A 13993-nucleotide genomic window follows, 5' to 3' on the forward strand; every position below is an offset into this window, starting at 1 on the left:
CATAGGAGGTGGCGCTCCTTAGAGCTGTGAAGGCCTCCTTCACCTGGGTCGCATTTCCCTGGAAGGTGAGCTCTGCTTTTCAGAGTCAGTTTGCTTGTCACCCAGATTCAAATTTCACTAAAAGGAAAGATTTCCCCTTAGAGCACTGGAATCCAAAATGCTGATTTCTTTCATGGTCATTTCTATTTTATTATCATACATGCATCATTTGTGGACTTGGAAAAACCTGATTTGACCAAACTTTGAAAACCCTACTGGCTTTATGTCTTTATTGTTTCTCTAATACCATTTTCTCCCTTGTTACACAAGCAGGCAAATCTCTAAAAACATACCTGAAAGGAGTTAAATAGCCTCAAATGGATTAAAAACTGGCAAAGCTTTGACCTATATAGTGAAATGTCTCACCATAGCTCCTGCTCTAGAAGAACAGTTAAGAAGCTTGACACTTAGGTGTTTGGTGAATTTTACTCAAAGCCTGACCAAGCTGCCCTGAGGGGCTGCAGAGTTCAAAGCCACAGGGGCCCGGTTGTGGCCTTGCTCCCTTCTCCTTGGAACTTTCTACAAATTCAGCAAAGGACAGTCCTGAGGTAAGAGGCTGCTAACACATTAGAAAAAAGAGCATGCACACTTATTATTCACTTTCTTTAAGCCTCTCATGAGGTTTGTGTTAGCTGATCATTCACCATTTGTTTGTTATACATTTCTAAAGAGGCAAAGAGCAAAAAGGAATAGAGAGGCCATCTGAGTTAGAGGAAGAAAGGCAGTAGTTGTACACTGATGGAGTGAAGATGCTAGCTAGCTATGCAGTGAACACATCCATGATTTTTTTTTTTTTTTTAGACAGAGTCTCGCTCTGGTGCCCAGGCCTCAGACTCCCGAGTAGCTGGGATTACAGGCCAGGATGACGCCAGGGCCCGAGGTTACATCTTCATCTTATTTCTAAAGCTCTGTTATTCTTTCTTTTTTTTTTAAGACAGAGTCTCGCTCTGTTACTCAGGCTGGAGTGCAGGGGCACAATCTCGGCTCACTGCAACCTCTGCCTCCTGGGTTCAAGCTATTCTTGTGCCTTAGCCTCCTAAGTCGCTGGGATTACAGGCACGTACCACCATGCCCGGCTGACTTTTGTATTTTCTGTAGAGATGGGGTTTCACCATGTTGGCCAGGCTGGTCTCGAACTCCTGGCCTCAAGTGATCCACCTGCCTCGGCCTTTCAAAGTGCTAGGATTGCAGGCGTGAGCCACCGCACTCAGCCAATGCATCTTTTACAATTTTGCATGGGGTTAAAAACACTCTAGTTAAGCCATTTGCCAAGAATTGAAATGTTTTCTACTTTTACTTTCAGTGAACCAGAAATTACCAAACCTAGACACACCCAGATTCATCAAGATGTAGACATAATTGAGGCGTTACAGGTGAGCTCAACATGCAAGAATTAGGTGGACTTCTCTGGATGTGCAAATACTACCCTGGTCTATCTTTCTGAAATTGACATAATGCTAAAAACCTGGATGGGTTGTCAGCTGAAATATTGCTGGAGAGATATGCTAGAGTTGCTAACTATAGTGCTAGAAAAATCTCTTCATATTTACATCAAATACAACAGCAGAAAAACTGATTTCACTAAACACAATTCAAGAACCATCTGATACAGCCAGAGAGAAAAGTAGCTTCCATACTCTACAAATTTTATAAAACATTTATTTCAAAACAACTATCACTCTCTTGAAAAGCTATAATTATTTTTTCTCCTACCTTGTTCCTAAGCCATTTTAGGAAAAATGTAAATATGGTTGAAGTGGAAAGAGGCTTACTTGCCAAGGGAGGCTACAGTAAAAACGTCAGTGAGAATTCTCTCTGCATGCTAATGGGCTATTCTGGCCTACCTGGCTCATTTCTTTTTCACCAAACTCCTGTGTACTAAATTTTCCCTGTCAAGATCCTTTTAAAACCATATTTATGGTTTATGTGACATAAGAGATACAAATCTTCACATCATCATCATCATTTTACGCAAACTCTCTACAATCTGATCAGCTCTTTAACCCCCGACTCACAAAAGCAGACATAAATAATGTGTTAGTGACATGTTTAAAAACTCAAATCTGAGACCTTTCCTCCAGCAGGGAGCCCTACTCTCTAAATATTGCCTTTGAATATACTGTATGTCTTCATTTCTCAAACATGTACTGAGCACCTACTAGAAGTAACAAGGAACGTAAAGACAGAAGACAAGAAACTCAAAAAATCTGGAACCTACAGGTCAGGGGAGGTAAGGATGTGAACACAAGTGAGGAGAGGCAGCTCCTGGCAAGGGGCTGGGGCTGGGGCTGGGGCTGGGGCAGCTGCACCTGTGAGGGCCATGAGAGGTGAGTGGAACTGAAATCCAGCCACTGCCTCAAGCCCTGGCAAGGGCTGCAACCCCCACAAAAGCACAGGCCCCATCAGCTGGCATGTGGGCATCATTGGGCTGGAGGAGACCCTATAATAACCAAGAGACTAGAAGACTTAGGACGGGAGCTTAGATCTATTCCAAATCTTTTTTTTGTTTTTTTGAGAGAGTCTCACTTTTGTCACCCAGGCTGGAGTCCAGTGGCACGATCTCGGCTCACTGCAACCTCCATCTCCTGGGTTCAAGCGATTCTCCTGCCTCAGCCTCCTGGGTAGCTAGGATTATAGGCACCTGCCACCATGCCTGGCTAATTTTTGTACTTTTTTAGTAGAAATGGTGTTTCACCATGTTGGCCAGGCTGGCCTCGAATTCCTGACCTCAGGTGATCATCCTGCCTTGGCCTCCCAAAATGCTGGGATTACAGGCATGAGCCACCATGCCCGGCCCCAAATCAGTTTTAAGGCCATGATTGGTAAGAACAAAAAGACACTCAACATGAAACAGATGATTTAAAAAGTCCTCAACACCCTCCAAACACAAAGCCATCATGGTACTGAATCTGCAGCAAAGGATATATTTTAACACTCATAGAATGGTCAGTTCGGAGTTACCTTGGTGATCAACATAAGGCTTGAAGGCCTGGAGGATTTTTGGCACAGCCACGCCCATGTCAAGTTCGGTCAGAGTGAGTTCATTCATAAAGTAGGGGAGCTAGAGGAAACAAGCAAACAACGAGTGAGACCCATAAGCAACCTACAAAACATGCTGTTGGAAGTCAACGTGCTTCCGGAGAGGATGGTGGCCAAGGTTTTGGGACATATCATTTATGTAACAAAAACGTAACGTGCACACATCATATACTAGGCTTCATAGTCCAGACAGAGCCATGAAGAGGTCAGGCCAGGGCCTGGCTCTCACGGGTTTATAATAGAAAGGCAGAAACAGGTAAATATGTAGACAGTATACTTCCAGAGTGATTAGTGCTGCAAAGAACATCAAGCAGGTAATGGGCAGAGGGAACACTGGGGTGGCTGTTTGGCTGAGGAGGTCAGGGACAGCTTCCCTGAGGAGTGGCATTTGAGCAGAGACCACCTATGCAGAAGAAGCCAGTCATGCTCGTTAACAATACCCTACATTTGCTGACGTATGGGAAAATAGACCTCTCAGACTCTTGGTGGGGAGTAAGAAACTGCTACCACAAGGCCAGGTACAGTGGCTCATGTCTGTAATCCCAGCACTTTGGAAGGCCAAGGTGGACAGATCACTTGAGGTCAGGAGTTCAAGACCAGCCTGGCCAACACGGTGAAACCCCGTCTCTACCAAAAAATACAAAAATCAGCCAGGCGTGGTGACATGCACTTGTAGTCTCAGCTACTCAGAGACGCTGAGGTGGGAGGATCACTTGAACCTGAGGGCGGAGGTTGCACCACTGCACTCTAGCCTGGACAACAGAGCGAGACTCTGTGTCAAAAAAAAGAAAAGAAAGAAAGAAAAGAAATTGCTACATTTCCGATAGGCAAACTTACACGTGTATGAAAATCCTTGAAAAACAGCACATCCTGGCCGAGCGTGGTGGCTCACGCCTGTAATCCCAGCACTTTGGGAGGCCGAGGCGGGTGGATCATGAGGTCAGGAGATTGAGACCATCCTGGCTAACATGATGAAACCCCGTCTCTACTAAAAATACAAAAAATTAGCCGGGTATGGTGGCACACACCTGTAGTCCCAGCTACTCAGGAGGCCAAGGCAGGAGAATTGCTTGAACCTGAGAGGCGGAGGTTGCAGCGAGCTGAGATCGTGCCACTGTACTCCAGCCTGGGTGACAGAGCGAGACTCCGTCTCAAAAAAAAAAAAAAAAGAAAAGAAAAATAGCACGTCCTTTGACCTCATGCTGGACATTTTCTGTTTGCCCTGCCAATCTACACTCTACCCCCAGTGGTTGGTCGGTGTGAACTTTGCCAATGGTCTCCCTTACCCTCCAGCTTCTGGTTGGGCATGGCCAATGGGATACACCAATGGGCAGCGGATGGGGAGGCACATGGAAAAGAGTGTTGTTGGGCATTTGTCCTGCCGATCTACTGAAGGCCACAACTCCTGTAACACAGGCAGCCTCTCCACACAGCTGCCCTGCCCAAGTTCTGGAAACTGCTCCTTGCCTTTGCCACTCCAGGGAGAGTAACAGCTCCCACTTCTGCTAGCTTGGAGTGTAGCACTCTCCCTATGGGTTTTTCTCCATCTGCCCACACCTTTATAAATATTTCCTTCAGCAGACTCGCCCCAGAGTTACTTATCTGAGTGTGCCATCTGCTTCCTGCTGGGACCCTGACTAATACGCCCAAATCTATCCATAGGAATTTATTCTACAGGAAATAACGTAAGAATACTGGCATCATGCTTAAAAATTCCTACTTCATCTCAAGATTATAGAATTAATTCATCTATATTTTCTCTGCTTGCATTTGTGGATGTATATGTATTTCTTAAAAATATTTATTCCATTCATAATTTTAGTGTAAGATGTAAATTAGGGATCTAGCTTAATTTTTCCCCCAAACGGTTGGTCAGCAATCTCAACCTATTTATTCAGCAACGAACACTTGCCCTACTAATCTGTTCCGCCACCTTGAAGTACTAAATTCCCACTGCACTGGAGTCTGTACCGAATTTCCACCAGTATCAAACTGCTTGACTACTTTAGCTTTCTAATACACTTCAGCTTTACAATATACTTTTAAATCTGGCAAGTCCCTCTCCTTTTTCTTTCTCCCAGAATTCTCTTAGTTATTTTCATAAGTATTTTTCCAGTTGAATGTTACAATAGTTTTATAAAACGTAGAATAAAATTAAGAGGTTTTTAAAAATTAAATGTAAACTAAATATTCCACATAAAACGAGGTAGCATCTCGTCAGGCATGGATTTAATACGTAACTTGGCTGGACCTCTTCAGCTGTTTCTCTGCAGAGAAACATAAACTTTCACGATTCACCAGTCAGAGAATGTAATCTCTGAAAGAATGTAATCTGATTTTTTGTTGGGGCAATGGGTTACGTTAAAGAGGTTATAATGTCTATGATGAACAAAATGTGAGTAGAGACAGTGTTCAAAGGTGTAGTTTTGAATTGGGGTTTGCTATATTTGGAAAACCTTTTTCCAAAGCATTAATGTTGTAAGTGGCGTTGGCCTCTCTATCGACCTACAAAATGCTACTTGGCCAAGAATGTAACCAAAGTGTTGCACACTTGCCCTGTCCTTTTTGTCCACTGTTGTCATTCAAATGCCGTGCTTCAGGGAGCATGCCACGTTAGAGAGACCTCCCAGGGAGAGCCAGGGAATACTGTCACCTCCAACAGCGTTTCTTTCCTTTTTTTTGAAACAGGATTTTGCTCTGTCACTCGGGCTGGAGTGCAGTGGTGCAATCATGGTTCACTGCAGTCACAACCTCTTAGGGTGAAGCAATCCTCCCACCTCAGCCTTCTGAGGAGCTGAGACCATAGGCATGTGCCACTATCATGCCTGGATAATTTTTTAATTTTTTTGTAGAGACAGGGTCTCACTATGTTGCCTAGTCTAGTCTCATACTGTGCTCAAGATTTCCTCCACTTCGGCCTCCTGAAGTGCTGGATTACAGGCATAAGCCACCATGCCTGGACATCCAAAGGTGTTTCTATGGGAATGTCAGTCTGACACTGATCCACAGGAGTGAGGGCAAGGCCAGCAAAGAGTTCTCCATATGTCAGGCCTTCCAGGGAAACCAGGGGATCAGGGCGATCTGTGTCACAGGGGAAAGCTCAGGCTCCTCTAGACACCACTTCCCTATCCCCATTTTGGCTCTTGACCGGCTATTAACCAATACCCACTCACTACGAGGCTTAAGGCTTAGCTCCTCCCAGGGGTACTTGGATATTTGGTGGCAATCAGTTCTTCTGGTAGGGGTGGTGACAGCTTCAGAATTTGGTAATGTCCTTCTGCTTTCCTGTTTCTTCTGTTACCAGGGGCTCCTCTGGTCTGCAGGCACTTCACAGTGCAGCATATCAGGAGGGGATGCAGGGCATGGATGGACACACTGCCCACCTCTAGCCTCTGGCACTGCCGCATCTAGGCCACACTTCTCCACTCTAACCTTTTAGTACTTCTGACCTCAAAAAACAAAAGGAAGTTTAAGTCTGTGAACTACAAATGCCTCCATGATAATCAACAGGAGAAAATGAAAACAGTCTTTCCCTCAACTTTCTCCAGGATGAGGGGGGCACCTTCACAAACAGGGCAGAGGCTCTGGGGACTTCCAGCTCGAGAGAGAAGGGTGGGACCTCTCAAATCAGTTTGGTTTTGTTGTTGCTGCTGTTGTTGTTTTTACAGATGGGAGTCTTGCTCTGTCACCCAGGCTGGAGTTTGGTGGTGCGATCATAGCTCAGAACTCCTGGGTTCAAGTCATCCTCTTGCCTCAGCAACCCAAGTTTCTGGGACCATAGGTGTGCACCAGCACTCCTGGCTCAAGTCGGTTTTGGAATGCTTGTAGCAGGGGAGCAGCATCCCATCTGGAGTTCAAGTATGTCCTGCTTTCTTTTTGCACACTGCCAGGAACTGCAGCCCTCCTGCTCAGGGAAGGGCCCCTCTTGCTTAGGGAAGGGCTCGAGGTAGACTCTGGGAAAAGAGCAGGGCCAGCCCTACCCATATGCCTTGACCTGGGAACTCAAGCCCTCCATCATTTCCAAAAACACGGAGAGGCTGAGTGAGCTCTAGATTGGCTACTAACACTGCATCTCCCAACACAGAGGGTAACTGCTACCTGTTGTCTCTTGCTATGGAACTGGCTAGCAGAAGCACGTTCAACCCTCAAACTACCTCAGGAACACAAACAGGCTGACACTTGTCAACAGAGCCCTCGCCCAAAATCTGCCTTGAAATCCACCCTTCTGGCTCAGAAGGCAGCCCCTCCTTCCTCTTTCTCAGGAGCTGGGGAAGAAGGGACACTGGCCCACAGACAGCAGCCAGAGCTTGATGAGGCAGGAAAAGCTCTGTTCTTTACCCAAAGGAACAATAGAAATCAACCTGAAGCTCCTCTATGCCCATATTTTCCTTCTAATCTAGTTTATCGTAGTTCACAGTTTCTTAGTCTAGCGTCCTTGAACTTCCTGAGATAATGGGCAAAATTTTGTGTCAACGTGTTTTTCTAGTAAAAGGATCTCATAGGTTTCTGCTTCTCAAAAATATCTCTGATCCATACAATTTCAGAGCTACTGACTTAAGCTATTGACAGTGTTCGGTGAGGATTTGGGATCCAAAGTGACTCTTCCTTGGCTGGGTCTTCATTGGGTCAAAAACTTAATTTAAAAGAACCTCAAGATCCTCAATAAGGTCTCCTGATTGGCAAATGAGTCATTTAATGACAGCAATACTTACACAGTTCAACCTCACTTCCAACTGGGCCTGGATTAGCACCAGAGTGTTTCTTCAACAAAGAGAGCCCAAAATAAAGTACCATCTGGCCAAAAAGTAAAGGTCAAACACAGACACACTTAAAGTGCAGTGCCAACTTTCCCAGCTTGAGAGAGAGCACAGCCTGGGAAAGAGCGCTTAAGTAGTCTGGTATTTTCCTCAGTCAGTTTACTAAGAGGCCTTAAGTAGTCTAGTGTTTTCTTCAGTGAGTATACTAAGAGGCCTTAAGTAATCTGTATTTTCCTCAGAGGATATACCATGTGGCCTAGACTGCTGTGGGGCTGGGTGGGCTCTGGATGTACAATTTAAGTTCTTTTCCAACATAAAAATAACAATTATATAAGACAAATTGGTTACAAGAGCTCACATTTTCCCAAACCAAATTCTGGATTATCACCTAGAGTGGATAACAACGAGGGCAACACAAGAAAACGAGTAAACATTAATGTTCACTAAGTCCCCAGTTAATCATAAGGTCAGTGTGTGGTCAAGGTCAGATGTGCTGTTTGAGAACTTACTACCCTCATATGTTATATGCTTAAACCAAGTTATTTTTCACTTAGGACATAAGGGTACAAAACTTGCAGAAATGAAGAAGTATAGGGGATTAGAAGCCTCTTGTGTGGAAAGTGATACCTTTATTTTGCTGAGTTTCATTTGGATCTTCTTAGACACCAGATCAGACCAGTATTTCTCTCCTAAGAAGTCCCAAAATATTCTTCCAAGCAAGGCATTCACCCAGGCTTCCTGTTCTTCCTCCTCAGAGGGTGGAGCCTCTGGCAACTGGCAAAAGAAAAGGGACCAAAATTAGCTAGAAAGCAACTGCAGAGTAAGACAGGTGCTTATTTTTATAAAGTCACTGAAGGTCCCTCCTTACAGAAACAGGAGATCACAGGAGTCATATTCCTTCCCTATAAATTACAAGTCACACATTATATTCGTGACTAGAAAAGGGGAGAAACGAAAGCTGCCATCACAGCTAAAACTTTCTCTGTCTGTTTTCTTTTTCTACCAGTCTTCCTGTACACCAGTTAATATTTCATACAATTAGCTTAGCCAAACCGCTCTGCCTCCAAATTAGCTTGGTATCAACATTATGCATCAGCGACACATCTGATAAAATGCCTGTCCATCTTTCTTCAAGCTAAGGCTTGGACATGTAATTGTCAAGCTGGTGCTCATCCAGGCAGACACCACAGTTTCCCAATGGTCAGGACTCAAGTTCAGCCTGAACCCTGTGAGGTCAAAATACTCCCAGGATGCTTAAAAATACTGATGCCTGGATCCTACCCCCAGAGTCACTGATTTCAGTGAGCATCAGGAGTTTCAGACACTCCCTTGTAATGTAATCAACAGGCAAGACAAAGAATCACAGATCTGGATAGAGCTGCTCTCAGGGCTTCCATGAAACATCTACAGCCGTTCTCAGCAATCTAGGCCCAGTGAAATACCCCGATCCTTACTTCCACTTGATACAATCCATCTGAAGCATCTGCTGTGGCCCATGTGTGAGGTGGGGGAGAGAGCAAATCTGAGTCTCTGATTTCCTCGGCTAATCATTAGACTATGCACTCTGGCCTGGAGAGGGTCAGGGATGGAGATAAAGAAGGGGTAAACAGCAGCACCCACAGACGGTGTTGTAAGGTTTATGTGGTTGGTGCAGGCACGGGCTGAGAACTCAGTAATGTAGCAGTTGTCCACTGACCACATGCCAGCCCTATGGGCACACTCCTGTCTCAGGTCCACTCATGTCTCACAATACCCTGGAAAGACAGGAACTTTACTTCCATTTTAGAAATGAGTGCAGCGCCTGACACAGAGTCCTGTTCTCCTGTCTATCTGCTCTGTCCTGTGTGTGGTGGTGGGGGTGGGGGAAGGGTAGCTGGCCCCCTGATATAGCAGACATTTTCCTGTGCTGAGGTCTCCAATTAGACTATAGCCTTGCAGAAACAATGAGCTCTGGAAAGCAAAGATTAAGATTTAGAAATGCAGACTCTGTGAATTATTCCCCCTTTCCCCTTCCTCTATGGCGTCTATAAGTTCATCTGTTCCGCCCTCACGGGCTGGCTGCAGCTATAACACACACTAGACACTCTCATCACCTCCACGCTTTGTGTTTGTGTATTCATGCCAGTGCTATCCATTCTGGGCAGCTGTGACTGTGCCCACATTGCAGCTTTGTGCCTGGGTCAGTGGTATGGTGCACATGTTGTTGCTTGGTGTGTGTGGATTTGAATCTGCAGATCCAATTGTTTGTGAGTACTCCCAAGGCCTACAGCACACAGCTCCATGCAATCATTCCGAAGCTTGGTGCTCACCAGTCACTGAGCTGTACCTGAGTCAGCAAACTGCTCATCCCAGCTCTCCGCTAGTCTTGCTGAGAGGTGAGGCCAGCTGGACTTCCTGGGTCCAGTGGGGACTTGGAGAAATTTTCTTACAAGAGGGTTGTAAAAACGCACCAATCAGCACTCTGTAGCTAGCAAGAGGATTGCAAAATGCACCAACGAGCGCTCTGTAAAAACGCACCAATCAGTGCTCTGTAAAATGCACCAATCAGCACTCTGGTGTAAAACACACCAATCAGCAGCATCCTAAAAGTAGCCAATCGCAGGGAGGATTGAAAAAAGGGCATTCTGATAGGACAAAAACGGAACATAGGTGGGGACAAAAAGGGAATAAAAGCTGGCTACCCCAGCCAGCAGCCATGGCAACCCGCTTGTGCCCGGTTCCAGGCTGTGGAAGCTTTGTCCTTTTGTTCTTCACAATAAACCTTGCTACTGCTCACTCTTTGGGTCTGTGCCACCTTTAAGAGTTGCAACACTCACCACTAAGGTCCATGGCTTCATTGTTCAAGTCAGTGAGACCACGAACCCACTGGCAGGAAACAGCTCTGGACACACTTCCACAGCCTGTGCCCTCTCTTTCTGGGGGCCTAGGGTTCGCTTACATTTTTCAATCACATGTCACTGCATGACTTTATATTCTACAGGAGTCCTTCAAATTTGAGTTTTCAAAAGTCTCCCTTATGAACATTGGTGAGTCTCATTAAAAAAAAAAAAAAAAAAAAAGGTCTAAAAAAGAAGGCAGCCCATTTCAGAAGACATGGATCTGCCTCACTCTTCTTAATGGACACGGATTCTATCTGGGCTTTTCTAGTACTGTGACATTTTCTGTCTTTAACCAAGACATTTTCCATCACTAGGTCCTGGATGGAAGGGCAAGAGTCTGCAGCAGTGAAGGCTTGGCCATGCCACAACTTGTACATGTTTTTTTGAATCCCTTTTCTCTCTAACTGAATAGTCCCTTCTCAGCCTCCAGGGTAACTCGTTCAGCTTTTCTGAGGTTACTGTCTTTGAATCCCATCCGATTATTTATACAGACTTCTGCATCCAAGGGCAATGCCCACCTGGCCCCTCAGACAGTACTAAGTTGCCACCCACGTAAGACACCACATGTCTTACTTTAGATTTGTAGGTTACACAAGAGAATAAGTTACTTTTTCCCTTCCCTAGAGGGAGCATCTACCCTTTATTAGCCTTTCTTTACAACCCTAGTTACTCACAGGGAAACAGTTTTAGCACAAAATAGCAAGAAACAAAGGCTATTTCACAATGTTATGTCCAAGCCAATGGCATATGATGTGGTAAACAAATTGCTGAAATAACCGACAAGCAAGTTTTTTTTTCAACAGTTCCTTTTTCCAATGCAAGCTTCTCTCCACAGACTCACTGGGAACAAAGAAAAATTCCAGAGCAGAACATCAATAATGCATCAAAGAAGCTTCATGAGGGAAACCTGGATTCAACAGCCTGCTAGGAAGGCTCAACGAATGTCATAAAAATTTAAGAGCTTAAAGAATCAATGTGCATACATTTCCTAATATCACCATTTGGCTATAGGATGAAATGTGTGGAGGATATTCATTTCGCCATCTCAACTGTATACACACACTAGGAAATGGTAACTTTCCAAAAATGGCTTCCAAATAAGTGCAGAGAAAATTCAATGGTTTGAAGCTGAAGCAAGCCCATCAAAACTGTGTAGCTCTTGGGATATACGTTATTTAAAACTAACCTCTAAAACTAAAGTAGGACAGATTTACTGAAGTCTGTGGTGTAACATTTCCTATTAAAAATGGCCAGGAGGCCAGCCCAGTTTTTCTGTTACAAAGAGTGTGTAGTGCCCCTAGTCCTCTTTGGCCACACCCAGTGTACTGCGGCGGGGAGGGGGGTTGCATAAGGGACAGTGTGGTCCAGGAGATGACACGGCGGAGGACCCTACCCCTGTGTTTGTTTCCCTTGATTAAAAAAAAATGCATATGTACTATAGAAAACACCCATAATCCCGCTACTCAGATTTAAAACATTTTAAACATTATTTAAAACATTTTTACTATATTTTCTTTCAGTCTCTTTTCAGTGTATATAAACATTTAAGAATATAGAACTTTTAAAAAGCAAAATTAGGCCAGGCGTGGTGGCTCATGCCTGTAATCTCAGCACTTTGGGAGGCCAAGGCGGGCAAACCATGGAGTCAAGAGATTGAGACCATCCTGGCCAACATGGTGAAATCCCGTCTCTACCAAAAATACAAAAATTAGCTGGGCATGGTGGTGTGTGCCTATAGTCCCAGCTACTCAGTAGGCTGAGACAGGAGAATCGCTTGAGCCCAGGAGGTAGAGGTTGCAGTGAGCCGAGACCATGCCACTGCACTCCACCCTGGCAACAGAGCAAGACTCTGTCTCAACAAAAAAAAAAAAAAAAAAAAAAAGGCAAAATTAGATCTAGCTACATGATTTTGTATTCTTTTTTTTTTTTTTTTGAGAAGGAGTCCTGCTCTGTCGCCAGGGTGGAGTGCAGTGGCGCGATCTTGGCTCACTGCAAGCTCCGCCTCCCAGGTTCAAGGATTCTCCTCCCTCAGCCTCCCAAGTAGCTAGTATTACAGGCATTCACCACCATGCCCGGCTAATTTTTCATATTTTTAGTAGAGACAGGGTTTCTCCATGGTAGTCAGGCTAGTCTCAAACTCCCAACCTCAGGTGATCCGCCTGCCTTGGCCTTCCAAAGTGCTGGGATTACAGGCGTGAGCCACCGCGCCTGGCTGGTGTTTTCTTTTTCTTTTTTCAGTTTTACTTAGATGTAATTCACAGATTATACAATTCGTCCATCTAAAGAGCACCCTTCCATAGTTTCTGTGGAAAACAGTATTACGGTTCCTTAAACAAATGAAACAGAATTACCCTTAAGATGCACTAATTTCACTTCTGGCAATATACCCCAACAAACTGAAAGCAGGGTCTCAAAACGAGATATGTGTACACTGATGTTCAGAACAGCATCATTCAAAATAGCTAAAATGTGGAAGCAAGCCAGACACTCACCGATGGAGGAATGGATAAGCAAAATGGGTACACACACAATGGAGCATGATTTGGTCTCAAAAAGGAAGGTGATTCTGACTTATGCTACCACGTGGGTGAATCTTGAGGGCATTAGGCTAAGTGAAATAAGTCAGTCACAAAAAGACAAATACTGTATAATTCTACTTATATGAGGTACTTAGGATAGTCAAAATCCGAGAGACAGGGAAGGAATGGTTGTTGCCAGGGGCTGGGAGGAGGGGAACATGGGGAGTTACTGTTTAATGAGTATAGAGTTTCAGTTATACAAGTTGAAGAGAATGGTGGTGGTCAATGCATAACATTATGAATGTATTTAATTCTACTGAACTATACATTTTAAAATGATTAAGATGGCAAACTTTATGTATTTTACCACAAAAATAATTTTTAAAAATAGAATACAATTCAGCAGTTTTCAGTATATTGAGAGTTGTATAGCTATCACCACAGTCAATTTTAGAACATTTTCATCACCCCCCAAAGAAACCCTGTACCCATTAGCAGTCACTCCCTATTCCTCCCCAACTCCTCCCCATCCCCCTGCCCACCAGTCTAGGAAACAACTAGTTTGTCTATATGAATTTGCCTATTCTAGACATTTCCTATAAATGAAGTCATACAATGTGTTCTTTTGTGACTGACTCCCTTCACTAACATTTTCAAGGTGTATCCATGTTGTAGCAGTGCCTCCTTTTTATTGCATAATAAACTAATTTTTATTGCATAATAATATTATCATCTATGCTATACCATACTTTTTCCACTC

At 44.3% G+C, this 13993-nt stretch overlaps 1 protein-coding gene and 1 long non-coding RNA gene across 4 annotated transcripts in view; one reads left to right on the top strand and one right to left on the bottom strand.

The window, feature by feature from the left end:
- Positions 1–13993, bottom strand: part of TEX2 (testis expressed 2) — a 116393-nt gene that overhangs the window by 20931 nt on the left and 81469 nt on the right. For all 3 annotated transcript variants that reach the window (XR_004054957.1, XM_030923048.1, XM_030923047.1), the window contains exons 6-7: positions 8463–8609; positions 3001–3100 (exon numbers count right to left, since the gene is read on the bottom strand). Coding sequence is in view for 2 of the 3 variants with exons in the window: in XM_030923048.1 (XP_030778908.1) it covers positions 3001–3100; positions 8463–8609 (247 nt within the window). In the remaining variant the exon portion in view is untranslated. The remainder of the gene's footprint in view (positions 1–3000; positions 3101–8462; positions 8610–13993) is intronic.
- On the top strand, positions 314–11727 carry LOC115894784. Its single transcript, XR_004054960.1, has 4 exons — positions 314–587; positions 1343–1412; positions 6747–6936; positions 11550–11727. It is a non-coding gene; the product is annotated as an uncharacterized LOC115894784 (long non-coding RNA).

The sequence above is a fragment of the Rhinopithecus roxellana genome, chromosome 19 (genome assembly GCF_007565055.1).
Source record: "Rhinopithecus roxellana isolate Shanxi Qingling chromosome 19, ASM756505v1, whole genome shotgun sequence".
Classification (NCBI taxonomy): domain Eukaryota; kingdom Metazoa; phylum Chordata; class Mammalia; order Primates; family Cercopithecidae; genus Rhinopithecus; species Rhinopithecus roxellana.